At 41.9% G+C, this 15,322-nt stretch overlaps 1 protein-coding gene across 1 annotated transcript; it reads right to left on the bottom strand.

Moving 5' to 3' along the window:
• Positions 1-6,408: 6,408 nt before the first annotated feature.
• On the bottom strand, positions 6,409-8,991 carry ASPGA1 (N-terminal nucleophile aminohydrolases (Ntn hydrolases) superfamily protein). The gene is made up of 6 exons (XM_087383836.1): positions 8,943-8,991; positions 8,780-8,836; positions 8,461-8,628; positions 7,871-8,104; positions 7,569-7,655; positions 6,409-7,197 (listed from the first exon to the last, which is right to left on the bottom strand). Exons 3-6 carry the CDS (start codon positions 8,620-8,622, stop codon positions 6,742-6,744), a joined length of 939 nt encoding a protein of 312 aa, XP_087239962.1. The 5' UTR covers positions 8,623-8,628; positions 8,780-8,836; positions 8,943-8,991; the 3' UTR covers positions 6,409-6,741.
• Between the last annotated feature and the right edge of the window lie 6,331 nt (positions 8,992-15,322).

The following is a 15,322-nucleotide window of genomic DNA, read 5'->3' as shown; positions in this document are numbered from 1 at the left end:
TACCAAAGGGGAAGGGGAGGGAGGGATAGGAGGGAGAAAGAAAAAAAAGAAAGAAAAGAAAGAAAGCGGGGAGGGGGAAGTGGGGAGGAGAGGGGAAGGGAGGGGAGGGAGGAAGGGAGGAGAGGGGAAGGGAGGGGAGGGGGGAAGCAGGAGGAGAGGGGAAGGGGGAAGCAGGAGGAGGGGGAGGAGAGGGGGAGGAGAGGCGAAGGGAGGAGAGGGAGGAAGTTAGGAGAGGGGAAGGGAGGGGAAGGGGGAGGAGGGAGGGGGGAGGGGAGAGGAGGGGGGAAGCAGGAGCCACCCCACTGGCGATAACTTATCCTACACTAATCCTGCACTACTACCGTGCTATCCCTACATTAAAATTTGTTACAAGTGCTAGTGCCCTTTAGATTGGTTATCGTTAACCGTCATATTTCAACCACCTAGCTACTTAAAATGTTTAAGTACTAACATGGAAGTAGGTCGATACAAAATTAGGTATTATGAGCACCATGAGAATATCCACAAGTTCAAGAAACGTCTGTAAGATTTTTATTATTTCAAGGAAATTTTAGACTCCCAACTATCTTATCAACCTCCCTTTACCAAGCATCTCCCAGCTTTGGAGGCTAGTCTACTGCACTATTGTAGACCTCTTCACACACTCAAATCACACACTGCTTGCTTGACTCTGCCGACTTATATGCCCATAGTAACTCCTCCTTTTGCTGGGGGTCCTCTTCATCCTGCTCTTTGTGCTCTATACATCTTCGAGCCCTCTATCATGTCCTGCTAAAAGAAACCTACATCATGAGCTTAACAAGAACCTTAAAGGAGCACAAAAAAATAGCCAGGGAAATTAGTAATCACCGTCTATGCCGACTCCAAGTAATACACCCACCACCAAAGCATGTCTTCCTTTCAGCTATTTTCCTCCTTCGGGTTTGTTTCAGCGGGGAGTCCATCCAACATCATTTTTAGATAGAACAAAGAATTCCAAAGTCTTTGGGGTATGCCATAGATTTACAGTAGGTGGATCGGTGTACAGAGTTTTGGGGCTAGATTTCATAATGGGCTCTTAGTTGTGTCTGCATTGCACTTAAATAGGGAGAGATTTCATTGAGCCCAACCTTCTGATTCTTCAGTCTCATGTTAGTTTCCTAATCCAAATATTTCATCTCACATTACTTGTCTAATTGAAATCTTTTGTGGTACAATAGTTCACTAATTGAAATCTTTCAGTCTCACATTAGTGATCTAGTCAAAATCTTTCATCTCACATTATGTGTCAAATCAAAATCTTTCGTCTCATTATTATCACCACACTGGCATGGATCAAAGGACATTATCTAGTCACTTAGGTGAGAAAATATTGCCCAAGTAAACTTTGGAGAAGATTAACAATTCAATAGATTACACATAGGTTACATAGATTACAATCTCAAAGACTCCTTCCCTTCATGCCACTTGCTCTTTCCTTGATTTGAGCTTCCTGGTTGTAGACTGGGCCCTTTTTGCTCCTTTGTGGAAGGGGGCTGGTTCCTCCCTTCAGGCTCCTTTTCCTTGCAATCAAGTTCGGTCTTGGCCTTCTTTAATTTGAGCTCCTTGTCTTTAAGATCTTTTGCCCAAATGGCGAATTGAGCTACAGCATCTGCTTTCTCATCGTAGATAGCTATAGCAAGTAGGAACATTTGACCTGGGCAATGGCAAATGGCATTCTCTACATAGCAATTTTGTATGCACCCACACTTCAAAGCAAAAACTGTGCATAGGATGGTAGCATGTAGGCCATCGGATACAACAGTCATCTATGTTGGGGGTATTGCAGACCATGCATTTTGGACCCTACTGCATAGCCGGATAGGCATCCGATTTAACTATTGTGGCCAGCAATACCACAATCTTAGTCTGTACATGATGAAGTTGCTTCTTGATTCCTTCCTCCCTCATCCTAAGGCTACGGATGTTCTCCTTCATCTCCTCCACTTTTTTCTCACTCTGTGCAATAGCTGCATTAGAATCCCTTAGCATCTGTTGAACTTTCATAAATTCCTACAAAACTTCTTCATGGGCAGTTTCCAAGACTTCCACTCTAGTTTGGACATCTCGCAGGGTGACAAACTGCTTTTCATAACTATCAAAAGCCACGGCAAGCTTGTGCAAACATCTATTTCTTTTAATCATGTACTTCTTATGCTAACGAGCTAAATTTTCGTACAGGATATGGTAGCGGGGCTAGAAGTTGTATTGAATGAAATGGTGAAGTTAAGGAAATCCATAAGAGAAAAGAGGAGTTGTTGAATGCTTACAAGTCAGTGGAAGATTCGAAACAGGTTGTGAGGAGAGTTTGTGAGGAGATTTGCGATGCCAATCCTAGTTACACATGGCCTATAGATTTAAAGTCCGCTTGTTTTCATGAAGCCAATGCCATAGTAGAAACTTTCGAGGACATATGCTCTCTCTAATGGTGTAATAGTCAAGTGATGGAAATTTAATTCCACAAAGACTTATGTGTTTTCTAAAGTTGTAATAGACAAGAAATGGAACTACAGTTGCATAAATACTTTTCAATTCTCTAATGTAATAGAGAAGGGGTCAAAATATATTTCACTCTTTCTTACACAAACACTGTGTGTGTGTGTGTACACAAAGTGTGTACAAAAGAGAGTGATTAGGAGGGCTGGGAACTTCTCAACCCTCCATATCACTTTCTTTTGTACACTCTCCCCTCTCTCCAACTCCACCCCCCCTCTCTCTCTCTCACTCCAGCTCTTTTTGCATCTCTACCAAGTGAACCCATCACATAAATAACCATTTTTAATAAAAATAAATAGGTATTTTGTGCCTTCTTGAAATCTCGCCGATGCAGGCCAGAAACAGGGAGTTAACACCATCAAAGTACTGTGGGGGCAGAGTGCAGCAGCAACCCATTTCATGATGCGAGTCAGGCAAGGCAAGAAGCAAGCAAATCACATGAGACACTAGTACTCTTGGATGGTTAGTTACCAGGTATCATCTTCTTGCCGGCATGAACCTTTGCAATCTCCATAATCCATTCGTTTGGCTGTTCAAGTCCAAGTCAGTATCCTGGGGAAAAGACACAGTTTGGGTATTATTGCAGAAAGCCATTAGCAGGCAGGCTGTACTCTCAGCTCTGGTGATGGTGCTCATGAACGGACGTCCATCAGATGCAAGGTTTTCAGCCCACCGCCCATCTGCATGTTTAGGAAGCTTCCAAACTAGGAGAAAACGTCTCAAATTGCAAAGGTCCTATGCGAGAGAGGTTGCCTCATGCTTACTAGGCCGCCACGATTTCATCCGCTAAGAGCGGCACGAAAACCCAACTCCCAGCAACCTTCAGCCTGAGAGTCCCCATGCCCACTACCTCCACCTCCTCACCAGTCCACCGCCTTCCTCGTCCATAGCCAGCAGCTCCAGCCGTTCCATGCGCTCCAGCCATTTCAAACGCTCCAGCTCCCGCTTGATGTAGAACGTCTCCTGCTACAAAACCTGGGCATCGAGCAGAGAACTTCAAAGAGTCCTATGTTTAGTCCTCCTCACCACCTAGTATAGCAACGGAGATGCTGAGTTTCATTCTGAAGAAACAGAGATTTCAGAAGCAGAAACACTCATTCAACATTCCCTCAGTGATAAGGAGATAGAACTTCGAAGGGCACACAGAGACAGCCCAGGTCGTCAAACTGGGATATGGTGCTGCCACCGAAGAGTTTTCGTCCGACTGATAGTAGTCTACAGTGCAGAGCTGCAAGGCAAGGATTGGGATGAGTGTTTGCAGAGTAGGAGTACCCACAGGAAGGCAGATTGGCCATCAATAGATTGTGGAAGTATTTCAGTCGATATGGACGAGCGTCTGTAGAGTAGGACATAGAGAAGGCGCATTGGCAATCAACAGATTGGGGAGGTATTGCAGAGTGAATAGAGGAGACATTCATTGGGCCAACTCTCTTGGACTGGTGCTCTCTTACAGCTCAAGTTCCTCCTCCAGATTCAGCCTACACGCCTCTACAAACTGCCTGCGATTCTAGGCTTGCCTTGTCCTAGCTCCCTGTAACTTTATTTCTCACACCGCTCTACATTGACTCAGCCCAACCATGGACAGAGATGAGATGCCATTGTTGCAGCTGCCTGCGTTGCCACTGGCTTGTGCATCCAGCAGTGGGAGTCCATGATGGACTTCATCTTCCAGACAACTCCTTCCTTGTTTGTACCAGATGAAGAAGATAGTTCAGGTTGCAGCACGGACGAGGAGGCAGACTTGGAAGAGGAATCCTGTGAGGATCAGATTCAAGCCACTCATCCACACAGCAGGTCAACTGGTTGATGAGGACATCCAATGCGAGAGTAAACAAAAGGTTGCAGCCATGGGGCAATGGTATATAAGGCCTAGGTCTGTCAACCATTAGAGAAACTAATTCGGATGACGATGTGAGGTTTGTTAGAAATCAACCAACAAAGGTTATGCACAGCAAAAGACTAATAGAATAGCCCTGGAGCGCACACAGTGTGTGTGGTGGATGGAATCACAAACTTCTTAACTTATGTGCTACACATAGATGTGCAAGCTAGCAAATAGACAATGATCCAGCCAGATATAGAAACCACCAAAAGAATATTTTTCCGTCCAAAGCTATGGACACAATACAAAAAAAAAAGGTCCAAAGGCCCACTAGAGCGTGGTCCTTCAGTTTGATGTACTTCTACTATCTGCCGGATATCTCTAGAACACTGAGCCCGCGTGCTCCACCTCCAGCATATGTAGTCTCTCTGTCCAGATCCTTTTCACCTTGCTGGCTGGAAGCCAGCCTAGGTGGGCAGCACCTTGAGCTCAGTCTACAGCTCTATGTCAGCCTCCTTCTCCTGCTGTGTGTAGGTCCAAGGGAGGGCTTCTTGCTGCTCCTGTCTGATCCTCAACTGCTGCTGCAAGTGATGAGACAATAAGGCCTCCAGCCTCTACTTATATAGGCCTTAAGGGCTGGCAAACCTACTGACCCAGTAGGCCCATAATGGCCGACTGCTGGTCAGTCACCTCTGCCCCCTCTGGCCGACTTTGCTGTCTCCTTTGGCACACAGAACTAGGCCTTTTTGGCCCACTCTTCCATGCCCTACTGGCTGACCCAGTGAGCTATGAATATGCCCCCAGGACCAGTCCCTTGCAGCCCTACTTGCTGCTTCTCCTGGCCACGTGGGTGCCCCTTTTCTTTGTGCCGGTTCCAGCCCTCTAACCAGGCCTGGTTAGAGCCTAGGCCTAGTTGGCTGGCTATATCCAGCCCAATCAGCCTGTCTAACTAGGCCGCCTCCTCTGTTGTCAACCTGCCATCCATTGCGCCATCGTCTGGTACCCTGATCTGCCCACACGTGAGCTTCTCAGTCCCGTACTGAACCGTACTTTTGCTGACGCCATCCGTGAGCTCACAGCCTCTCTTTTCTGGGCATATGCTGCCCTAGGTCTCCCTTCCACATGCTTTCCTCTTTTGGGGGCTTTCAGAGGGGGAGGTGACCTTTCCAACACCCCCTCTCACCACCGATTCATCTTAGCCCAATGCCAACACTGAGTTCCATGGCTTTCACTGCATCCTCACACTCAACCAGCAGGGTGGCTAGAATCTGATCCCTCAGGGAGCATACCACCGCCTTGTTAATGCACTCTATCACGCACATGAGATGCCCCTCTTCAACACGACTTTTCTTCCTCTTGTTTAGCCCAATCTTCGGCAAAGGCATGGACTCCATGTATTCCCGAATCCCATCTACACCTGGATTTCAGCAACTGTAACACTAGTCACTTGTATTCTCCGAACACACAGACTCTGTGACACCTTCTGCTTCGCTCATTAGCAAATCATCTTGAAGATCTGTCTCCAAATGTCGAGGCCTCTTCTCTCTTTTCCTCCCTAGAACATCTCTACTCTCGGACTTAGCAGACATGCACCAACCCTAGCAGTCCTCTCCCGAGATTCCGATCCCATTGAAGGCCCTTGTTGAAGATCAATGTAAGATTGATTTTTGAAACTTGGTGGTGAAAAGATATTTTCGTATTAAGTTTGCCTTTGAAATCTTGCAATAAAACTGGTTTAAAATTCAATGCTTACGTTTCTATTCATAACATTTGACATCGAAATCTTGTATAGAGCTCTCGTGAAGGATTACTTTCAATCCCATGCTTCAAGTTTTGTATGTGACATCCCTTTAAACCCACCCTATACAAACTCGTTAATCTAAGGAGACAAAATCCCATGCTTCAAGTTTTGTATGTGACATCCCTTTAAAAAGTACCCACCCTATACAAACTCGTTAATGTAAGGAGACAAAACACCCTACGAATGTCTTGCTATCCAAAAGGATTGGAGGGTTGAATCACTAAGAAATCAAGAAATCGAGACCTAAATTAACATAATGAGTATGATAAGTTCCCTTAAAATTTGCAGAATAATCTTGGTTCCATGGTTAAGTGGTGCATCGTAATGTGACAATGCAAACACTTTGAAAGGAGTGGCAAGAACAAAAGTTATGCTATGGATGAAGGTAAATTTTGCTTTTTGCAAAACCCTCCCCCCATCCTTTATTTCTTATAACTAATTTTACATTAATATTTACCTTGATGAGAAATAATCAAGGTACAATCAGTTACATGTTTGCAAGCATACCGCACGCAGCTAAAAGGACCATGAAACGATTCTCTCAGAGAGGAGCACATGATTGCTAGAGGCCACAGGAGACATGCAAAGGGAGGTTTGAGGAAGATCAATGCCAGATGGCAACCTCAGAGTGGCCCGTCTCTGTAGCACAGGCTCTGAACATGGCAGAAGTGTTGAAGTTCATAGAAATGTGCCCTTGGTTAGAGACAGCAATGACACCTCCAGTGTGTGGTTTGAGATGATGCTCAATCACTTCCTCCACTGCCTCCGCAAGAGAGAGCCCCTTGTATTCCACAAGAGCAGCCACCTCTTTACCAACTGTAGCTCTAATGAAAGCTTCTCCTTTCCCTGTTGCTGAAACTGCACACCATTGATTTGCATAAGTTCCTGCCCCTATTATGGCAGAATCCCCTATTCTGCCCTCCATCTTGTTCACCAGTCCCCCTGTGGATGTGGCTGCTGCACAATGGCCTTGGCTGTCAACCGCTACACACCCTACTGTCTCGCCCACAGCTCCATTGCATTTGGCTTTGCCGTTTGAAAAAGATTCAGTATGATCCAACTGCATTCATAAACAACTTGAGTGTTGGATCGTTCATTTACTTTTTGTCCCACAAGCTAGCCATATCATTAGGCCATGGAACTAGCAATTTCAATACAAGTTGTTATGGTTGCTTCAAGTCTTTAATTGCTGTTGGTTTCAGTTCGAAAGCATGGCAGCAGTTGAACGTAAAGGGTAGCTTGCTTTTTGTTTTTATGAAACCATTAACCTTGAAATGGCAGCAACAAAAAAATAAAGCGTTGTGAAATTGAAACTTGAGTTATCTTTTGTCAGGCTATGAATTGGAAAACTGGAATTTTTTGCAAGTCGAGAGACATTTCACAGGCTAAGAAACTCAATTTCTGTGGATCCCAAGTTAGTGTGAGAGGTACCGTAATTAGATTGGCTTCTTTTGCTCGCTCCAAGCGTTTGATGTTCTCTTCGGTTATGAAGTATCTTCCATCAGCAGTTTTGACACCCTGCAAGAAGGATAGTAAGCTATAAAGCGTCAAAAGGGTGAGAAAAGGTTCCACCAATGTCTATCATGCTCATTTTTTACAATCCCCTGGGTTGCTGAAGAAGGGCACGTTGAAAAGTGGGTGTTGGCAAGAGAAAGCTGGAAGTGAGAAAATTTGAGAAAAGAAAGTAATGAGAATTTTCCATGAATCTGATGGAATGTTGATTGATTTATCACCTGCTGCTGGGCAAATTCCTCAGCTCCATGGAATGCTAGGTAAACGTGAGGAGTTTTCTCCATCACCAGCCTGGCAAGCGACACTGGATTTACCACCGTAGAAATCCCGGATACTGCACCACATCTTTTTGTACTTCCGTCCATGATGCTTGCTTCCATCTCCACCGTCCCCTTATCCGTCAGAACTGACCCTTTCCCTGCGTTAAAGATCGGATCGTCCTCAAGAGCCCGCACCTGCGGTCACACAAAACGCTTAAGCAGCCATATCCTCCCAGAAACGAAGTGTTACAATCTTGAATTCATTCGAGAACAGCATGAACTCTCTCATCAACGGGATACGATCGATCCTAACAAAAATCATCATAGAGACAGCACCCCTTCTGTCGACCGTAGAGAAAACCTATTACAACGTTGTTTCTCAAACCCCTCACCCCCTCTTCGTTATATTCATCTACCATCACAAGCTCTTCTCTGAATTTGCGTTTTGTTCCTCCAAGGCGTGCATCCAGCTCATAAGTTACTCTGAATTTTGTAATGTTATAACTTAAATACACGGACGTGCATCGAGGACCAAAAGGTGAGAATTAAACCACAAGTTCCACGGTGTCGAGAGCTGAGCGAGTCGAGTGTAATGCAGAAATGCCCAATTCGAGGCATCGGCGGAGTGCCGCCTTACTGCGTTCCTGCTCCTCGGACGGCATGTCTGAAGATATCGAACCTGCTCCCCCGTGCAGTGCGATCGCCCACCCCATCTCCGTCTGCAATTTCATATGGAGAGCTCGTAAATCACAACCGGAGAAGGCCATCCGAAATCAAGCCACAAACTTTAAACAAAGAGCACAGCCAAGATCGACGCAGTATTTGAAAGGGCTTGCAAAATCGTTCTGAAAAGAAGCTGCTGACTCTTGCCTGATTGCGCAAGCAAGTTTCGGAAATGGCACTAGGAAAACGGTCTCGGAGTCGCAACTGGAAGCGGAATTCGATCAGACGGAGTCCTTATAATTACATGAAATGCCTCACAAACGCGTAAAATTCAAGAACCAGAAGCTCATCAAACGGATTGCGCGCGTACTTCTCTAATTCTGCAAGCTTCGATCGACTCTCTAACTCTTCCATCGAGCAGCTACTTTCTAACTCTTTCTCGGAATAGCAGCAGAATCAAAGCTTCCTCCAACACTCAAAAAGATGCCGGCTGCCGAGCGATCAGCTTAATCCAAATAGATACGACACAATCGACGAATTTGAGCTTTAGATACGCCGTTCCGATCAAAGATTAACAGTTCCACAAGCATGCAATCAGTTACGTAATACGATCTGCATGTTCATGCGTCCTAATTACTTCATAACCGAAGCAATCTCTACTCTATACTTTTTAAATGTTTGCCTTGATACAACTTTAATACTTTGTACTTTTTACTTAAGTAAGGGCCATTTGATACAACTTTAATACTTTGTACTTTTTGTCCTGCCACTTAACTATGGCCCTGCTATTTACTAACCAGCAGGGTAGTAAATAGGAGTGATTTCAAGGTCGCTCATTTGTTTGAATGCTCCGAAAAGAGTAGACTATCCATGGCAAGATGTGGTCATATCTGAATTTGTAGTCAAAATACCTCAATCGGAGCTACTCACAAGACTGGTCCAAGTGTGGAAATCAAAGGTGAAAGGCTGCACGTGGGGAGGATTGAGGTCACTACACGGTGATGCTTCTCTTGGGAGATCATTGTGGCTGTCTGAATGGTTGTTTGTCAGTGCACCCCCGTTAACAATAATTTGTTTTTGATTGATTAAGAATCATCTTATGAATCTTAGTAGTGTTCATTAACCTGGGGCGCCAACTCCCTTTAGTAAGAATACCTATGAGAATTTTGAGTATGAGATGAATTTAACAATATGCCATAAGTAAAAGTTAGTCAAATTAGCATGATTGTGTTATATACTAAAAGAGCTTATGTTTATATGGATATAGGTTTGGAATTTGCTCATAGATGTTATCTCTTGACTCCTCAAAAAAGGTTTGCAATACCACGGTCCACCGAGATCCAGATTGACCTCAAAGTTGCCAGCCCTTCACTCCACTTCCAAAACTACATATGAGGTTTCTTGTAGTCCTCCTTTTTGGAGATCTTTTTTCTTCTATAGTTGTTGTCTATATCTCCTTCCATGCATCATTGATACTTGTGAAGTGGAATGCCAAATTTTTCATTAATTATACTAACAATATATTATTGGCATTCTCCCTCTAACATTGTGGAGAATAGCACTAGTGCCATTTTCCCTTGAGGGTGTGGAGAATGGCAGTAATGCTATTCTCTAATCACCTCATAGAGAGAATGGAACTTGTGGCATTCTCCATATCACTAGGGATCTATATTAAGCACTCAAACACAATAAAAATACAATACAAAGCTCCTTTAAAGAGTTGGCAGCACTAGCCATGACATACAAAGGCAAGAGAAAGATTTATGAAAAAAATCTCACAAAATATAAATGGAGTCATTCTCCACAATATCATATGAGGCTGTGGAGAATAATTGTAGTTCCATTCTCCCTATGGGGATATGAATATTGCCAATAGTGACATTATTTATAATCTCATTTAGAGAATGACACTCAGTGCCATTCCCCATGTCACAAAGTATCTATATAAAGAACTTAAACCCATGCTTTGAAAGAATACTTATTTAAATATGTTTTAAATATCTTTATTATAGTTAGATCATACAAAATCAAGAAAGGACCATAAAAGTCACAATGTTGTATTGTTGAAATTGTTGTTTGCTAGTGAAAATAATTCATCATTCTCATTAAAAGGTTCTTGTTTGACTTCCATTGTTTCTGGCATGGTTGGTGTGACGTGTAGTTGTCACAAAGCTTGATGCCAAATTTTATACTAAAAGGAAGATTCTTGTATATCTCTCCTAAGTAGTTTCTCTTATTTTCATGGCAAGTTCTTGTGTTATTGTCTCTTTTTTGGAGATAGGTTCTTGTGTAACTACAATTTGCCTTGAAGATGATGCAATGAACTCAAAGGCATTTTGGTAGACTGATAGTCGAGTAGGTTCTTGTGTTACTGTCTCCTTCTTTGAGATAGGTTCATGTGTAACTACCCGGTAGGAGGTAGAGGATTATCTTTGTGTGTGATCCTCTTGTAGTCGTGCTTTTTCCTTGTCCATGTGAGTAGGTTCTTGTGGTTCTACCTTTTTCAATGTAGGTTCTTTTGGTTTCGCTCTCCAATATTTGCCTTGATTTTTCATAATTGATAGGCTTGAATTTGGTGTTTGCCTTGCATTTGTTGATGATAAAGATTTTAGAGGCTTGGACCTCCATTCCTTCTTTTGCTCTTTATCGAGCACATTGTCATTGCTGTTTGAAGATGATGGAGGTGCTCTTGTTTCATTAAGTACCTTGGGTACCCAAATATAAGTGTTTCCAAGGTAATATCCATAAGCCTCTACTAGTCTTATGGTAACCCAATGCTATTGTACCTTCCTTTTTGGATGGCGTCATTTGGTTCTTTGATGTCAAGGTTTGTTATTTATATACTGGGGTGGATTTTGATGTCAAGGTTTTGTTGGAACCTAAGAGATCTCAACAACAAAAGAGGAATGGAAGAAGGTGAGAGAGACGGAGAGCCAGAAGTGAGAGTCACACAAGTTTTTAGTGGGTGCAGAACACCCTAATCTTCTATGTCATCCATATATATATATATATGTGTTTGAGTATTTTACATAACCGAGGTTAAGGTACAGTGGCCTTTAACCTCCACAACCTCCCACTTAAAAGCCAATCTTCTTGTAAGGGAGAACAACCAATGAGCTTACTATCCAATGCCCATCAATACATAAAAATACTCAAACCGCTGACTAGGTAGACTCTTTGTCAACATATCTGTAGGGTTATCATTTGTATGAACCTTGACAAGCTCTATGCGCTTGTCCTCAAGTACCTCCCTCTAATAAAATAGTACTTGAACTCAATGTGTTTGGTCTTTGCATGAAAGGCCAGATTTCGTGCTAGCTGAATAGCACTCATGGAATCACTATACAATGTCGGCACACCTGTATGAATCCCCAAATCTCTCACCAGCCGATCAAGCCATATAGCCTCCTTGCAACCCTCTGTGGCTATAACATACTCGGCCTCTGTGATAGACAAATCAATGCACTTATGTGCGCAAGACATCCACGACACTGCACCACCTGTAAAGGTGAACACATAACTAGAAGTGGATCTCCTGCTATCCACATGTCCTACATAGTCTGAATCTGTGTACCCAAATAAATGCATCTCTCCTCTGCGAAAGAAGGTACACACCTCCTTGGTACCCTTCATGTACCTCATGATGCACTTAACTGCCTCCTAATGCCTCTTTCCTGGATTAGCCATATACTGGCTAACAACTCCCACTACAAATGCAATGTCCAGTCTAGTAGCTATCATAGAATACATAAGACTCCCAACTGCTGATGCATAAGAAACCTTGGCCATATCATATCATACATAAGACTCCCAACTACTGATGCATAAGGGACCTTGGCTATCATGGCCCTCTCCTCATCTGATTTGGGACTATCTGCCTCACTCAGTTTCACATATGGAGGCAATGGAGTACTTACTTATTAATTAAAAATATTAGTAACTCTCATTGTCGTTAAAAGTAAGTAGTCTATGCTAATTCATATTGCCAATTTGAAATGAAAACCAACTGACGTCGGCACATCAATTAAGACCACATAATAGTACTCACAACTCATCATCCTCTATCAAGAACTTATAGGCTAACCTTTTAAAGAGGAACCATAATATACACACACACACATAGCAAGGAAACAACCACACACACACACAAATAGCAAAGAAACAACCATACACACACACATAGCAAAGAAAAAACCACACACACACACACATGTACACTCCAAGTGCACATCTTTTAATATCATATGCCACTATATGGATCCATATTAACAAACTCTACATAGAAAATGTCACCCAAAAAGTCCACATAGAAAATTTCGTTCTTTAATTTTGTGTCTTTTTAATCATTTGATTCTTCCTACTAAGAATCTACTTGTTGCTTATGTTTACATGTGTATGTAGTGTCCGTCCATATCCTTGTTGAAGATGGAAGAATGAAGACATATATCCCTACTATATGACTTGATGAGGGGTAGACATAGTGCTGGTGATGGGCCTGCCATAGGCTTAAGTTAGCCAAATATACATTAGATATAAGGCCACACATTGGTCCAGTTAAGGTACTGATTGAGTATTAAATTTAATTTGTACTATCTCGGATATATTGGCTACGATAGTACATTGCATTTACATTTCATGCAATATTAAATGGCTTCATGTTCAAATAGATAAAACCTCCACATTATTATCATTCTAGCAAACTTTAAATGCTAACACTAGATTGTACTTGATTGCACAAGTCTTCTTTTGGTGCTTAATTTTATAGATCTAGCCAAATTTTTAAATTTTATATTTAATATGCTGGCAAATTTTTTCAAATGTATTTATTTATTATATAAAGCTTTGGCAAATTTTCATGGACTTTATTTATAATTTCATATTCTTAAAGGCTAAACCTAGCTCTTTTTTGTAATGTAGTTTGAAATTGTGGCGAATATACTTAGATGTTATTTTTATAAACGCATATAAACTTTCACAAGCCATATAAAACTTTCACTTATTAACAAAACTAACGCGAAAAAATCACCCCTAGTGGTGCCAATCTCTTGGTTAATCATATAGAATTGTTAGGAGAGTGTGCAATCTACTTTTTCTTGACTAAATTAATATAAAATGTAGGACCAATACATAGTGCATAGACTTTTTCATATTTTATATAAGAATTAAGATGCACTTATCTACCTCAAAGTGTTCATCTCATGTCTAGCATCTTCCAAGGAAATAGGAGCCATAAATTGGATTTATGTTTACTAATGAAATATTCATATGAGCATGTACCATATCAAAGATTAACAAACAGGGTAAAAAATAAGGAGGGAACAAGATTATGACAGTGTAGGTCGATGGGCGAATCTTTCCCCATAAAGAGTTATAAATATTAGCCTTGCTACCACCTTTAAGGCGAATTTATCAAATTTGAGGCTCTAAAAATTAGCCCATCTTTATTTTTGGGCTAATTTATCAAATTTAAAGCTCTAAATAGTAGCCCAACCAACTTGGGAAAGCCTCCAAATTAGCCCTTGGGCTAAAATTCACCCCTAATTTTTTCCCTGTTAACAAAGACTATCAGTGAGACTTTAGATAATGGCAGATTAGGAAAAAAGGGAGCTCATTTTGGTGCCTTTTGGCCAAAATAAAAAATAGCTCTCAACAAATGGCCATAGAGCCAACGTAACGTGGGAAATTTATAAAAAAATTGAATTGTATCTGGATTGTTAGAGCAAGAAATAATATTTTATTCGTGTAGAACTATCAATAACAAATAAAAAATTTGGTCGAGCTACTGACACATTTCTACTACCTGACAATGTCTCATTCAAAATACATCACCAACTGAAATGTGCTTTCCCCCCAAACTACTCTCCCCTCCCAAATTACTCTTCCCGCTCTCTCTCTCTCTCTCCCTCTCCCTCTCCCTCTCCCTCTCCCTCCATCTCCCTCTCCCTCTCCCTCCCTCCCTCTCTCCCTCTCTGTCTCTCTCTCTCTCTCTCTCTCTTTCCCTCCCTCTCTCTCTCTCTCTCTCTCTCTCTCTCTCTCGGTTGCCTCCTTGTATACATTCCTTCAACTTGTAGATTGGGTTTCTTTCCGCGAGTTTTGGGTGGCGACAACAAACCAAAACTCGAAGTATCTCTAGGACCAAGGTACCAAAGCGAGCTCTTTTCTTTGTCAATCTCTCTCTTTGAATCTAATTTGTGCTTGGAAAAAAATGTGTGTTTATCAAAATGTTGCAAACTAGAATATAACTTTTGTAAGTTTTTCATGTGGGTACTGCAAACCATTGACAGGATCTCGCTCTTTGAGAAGCTTTCTTAATCAAAATATCAAGGAGCAAGGTACAACAATGAGGTCTTTGTTTTTTCAATCTCTCTTTTTGAGATTTAAAATGTGAAAGTGTTAAGTTGGATAATATTCTTTTAGTTTTTGGTGAACAAGAGCGTATTTATAAAGATGCTACAGAATGGAATATAAATTTTGAAAGTTTTTCATGGGGACGACAACACAGTGACTGGTCTTAGTTTTTCAAGAAGCTTTGTTGATCATAATATTGAAGCGCAAGCTACAAGAATGATGTCATTGCTTTATCAATCTCTCTCGTTGATAATATTCTTAAGTTTTGAATAAGAAGATAGTGCTTATGCAAGACTAGAGTATGATGCGTGCTCTTTGATATGTCCATTGAGTTTTAGGTGTTCGAGTAAAAGTTTGGATACTAGTCAGCAAGGCCTTTAGCTGAGGTGCAATGCGGATCGT

Source organism: Dipteris shenzhenensis, chromosome 13 (genome assembly GCF_047967505.1).
Source record: "Dipteris shenzhenensis isolate YYH24624 ecotype China chromosome 13, Dip_SZ_1.0, whole genome shotgun sequence".
Lineage (NCBI taxonomy): Eukaryota > Viridiplantae > Streptophyta > Polypodiopsida > Gleicheniales > Dipteridaceae > Dipteris > Dipteris shenzhenensis.
Note: the sequence above shows the minus strand (reverse complement) of the source record. Positions and strands in the feature narration are given on the sequence as shown.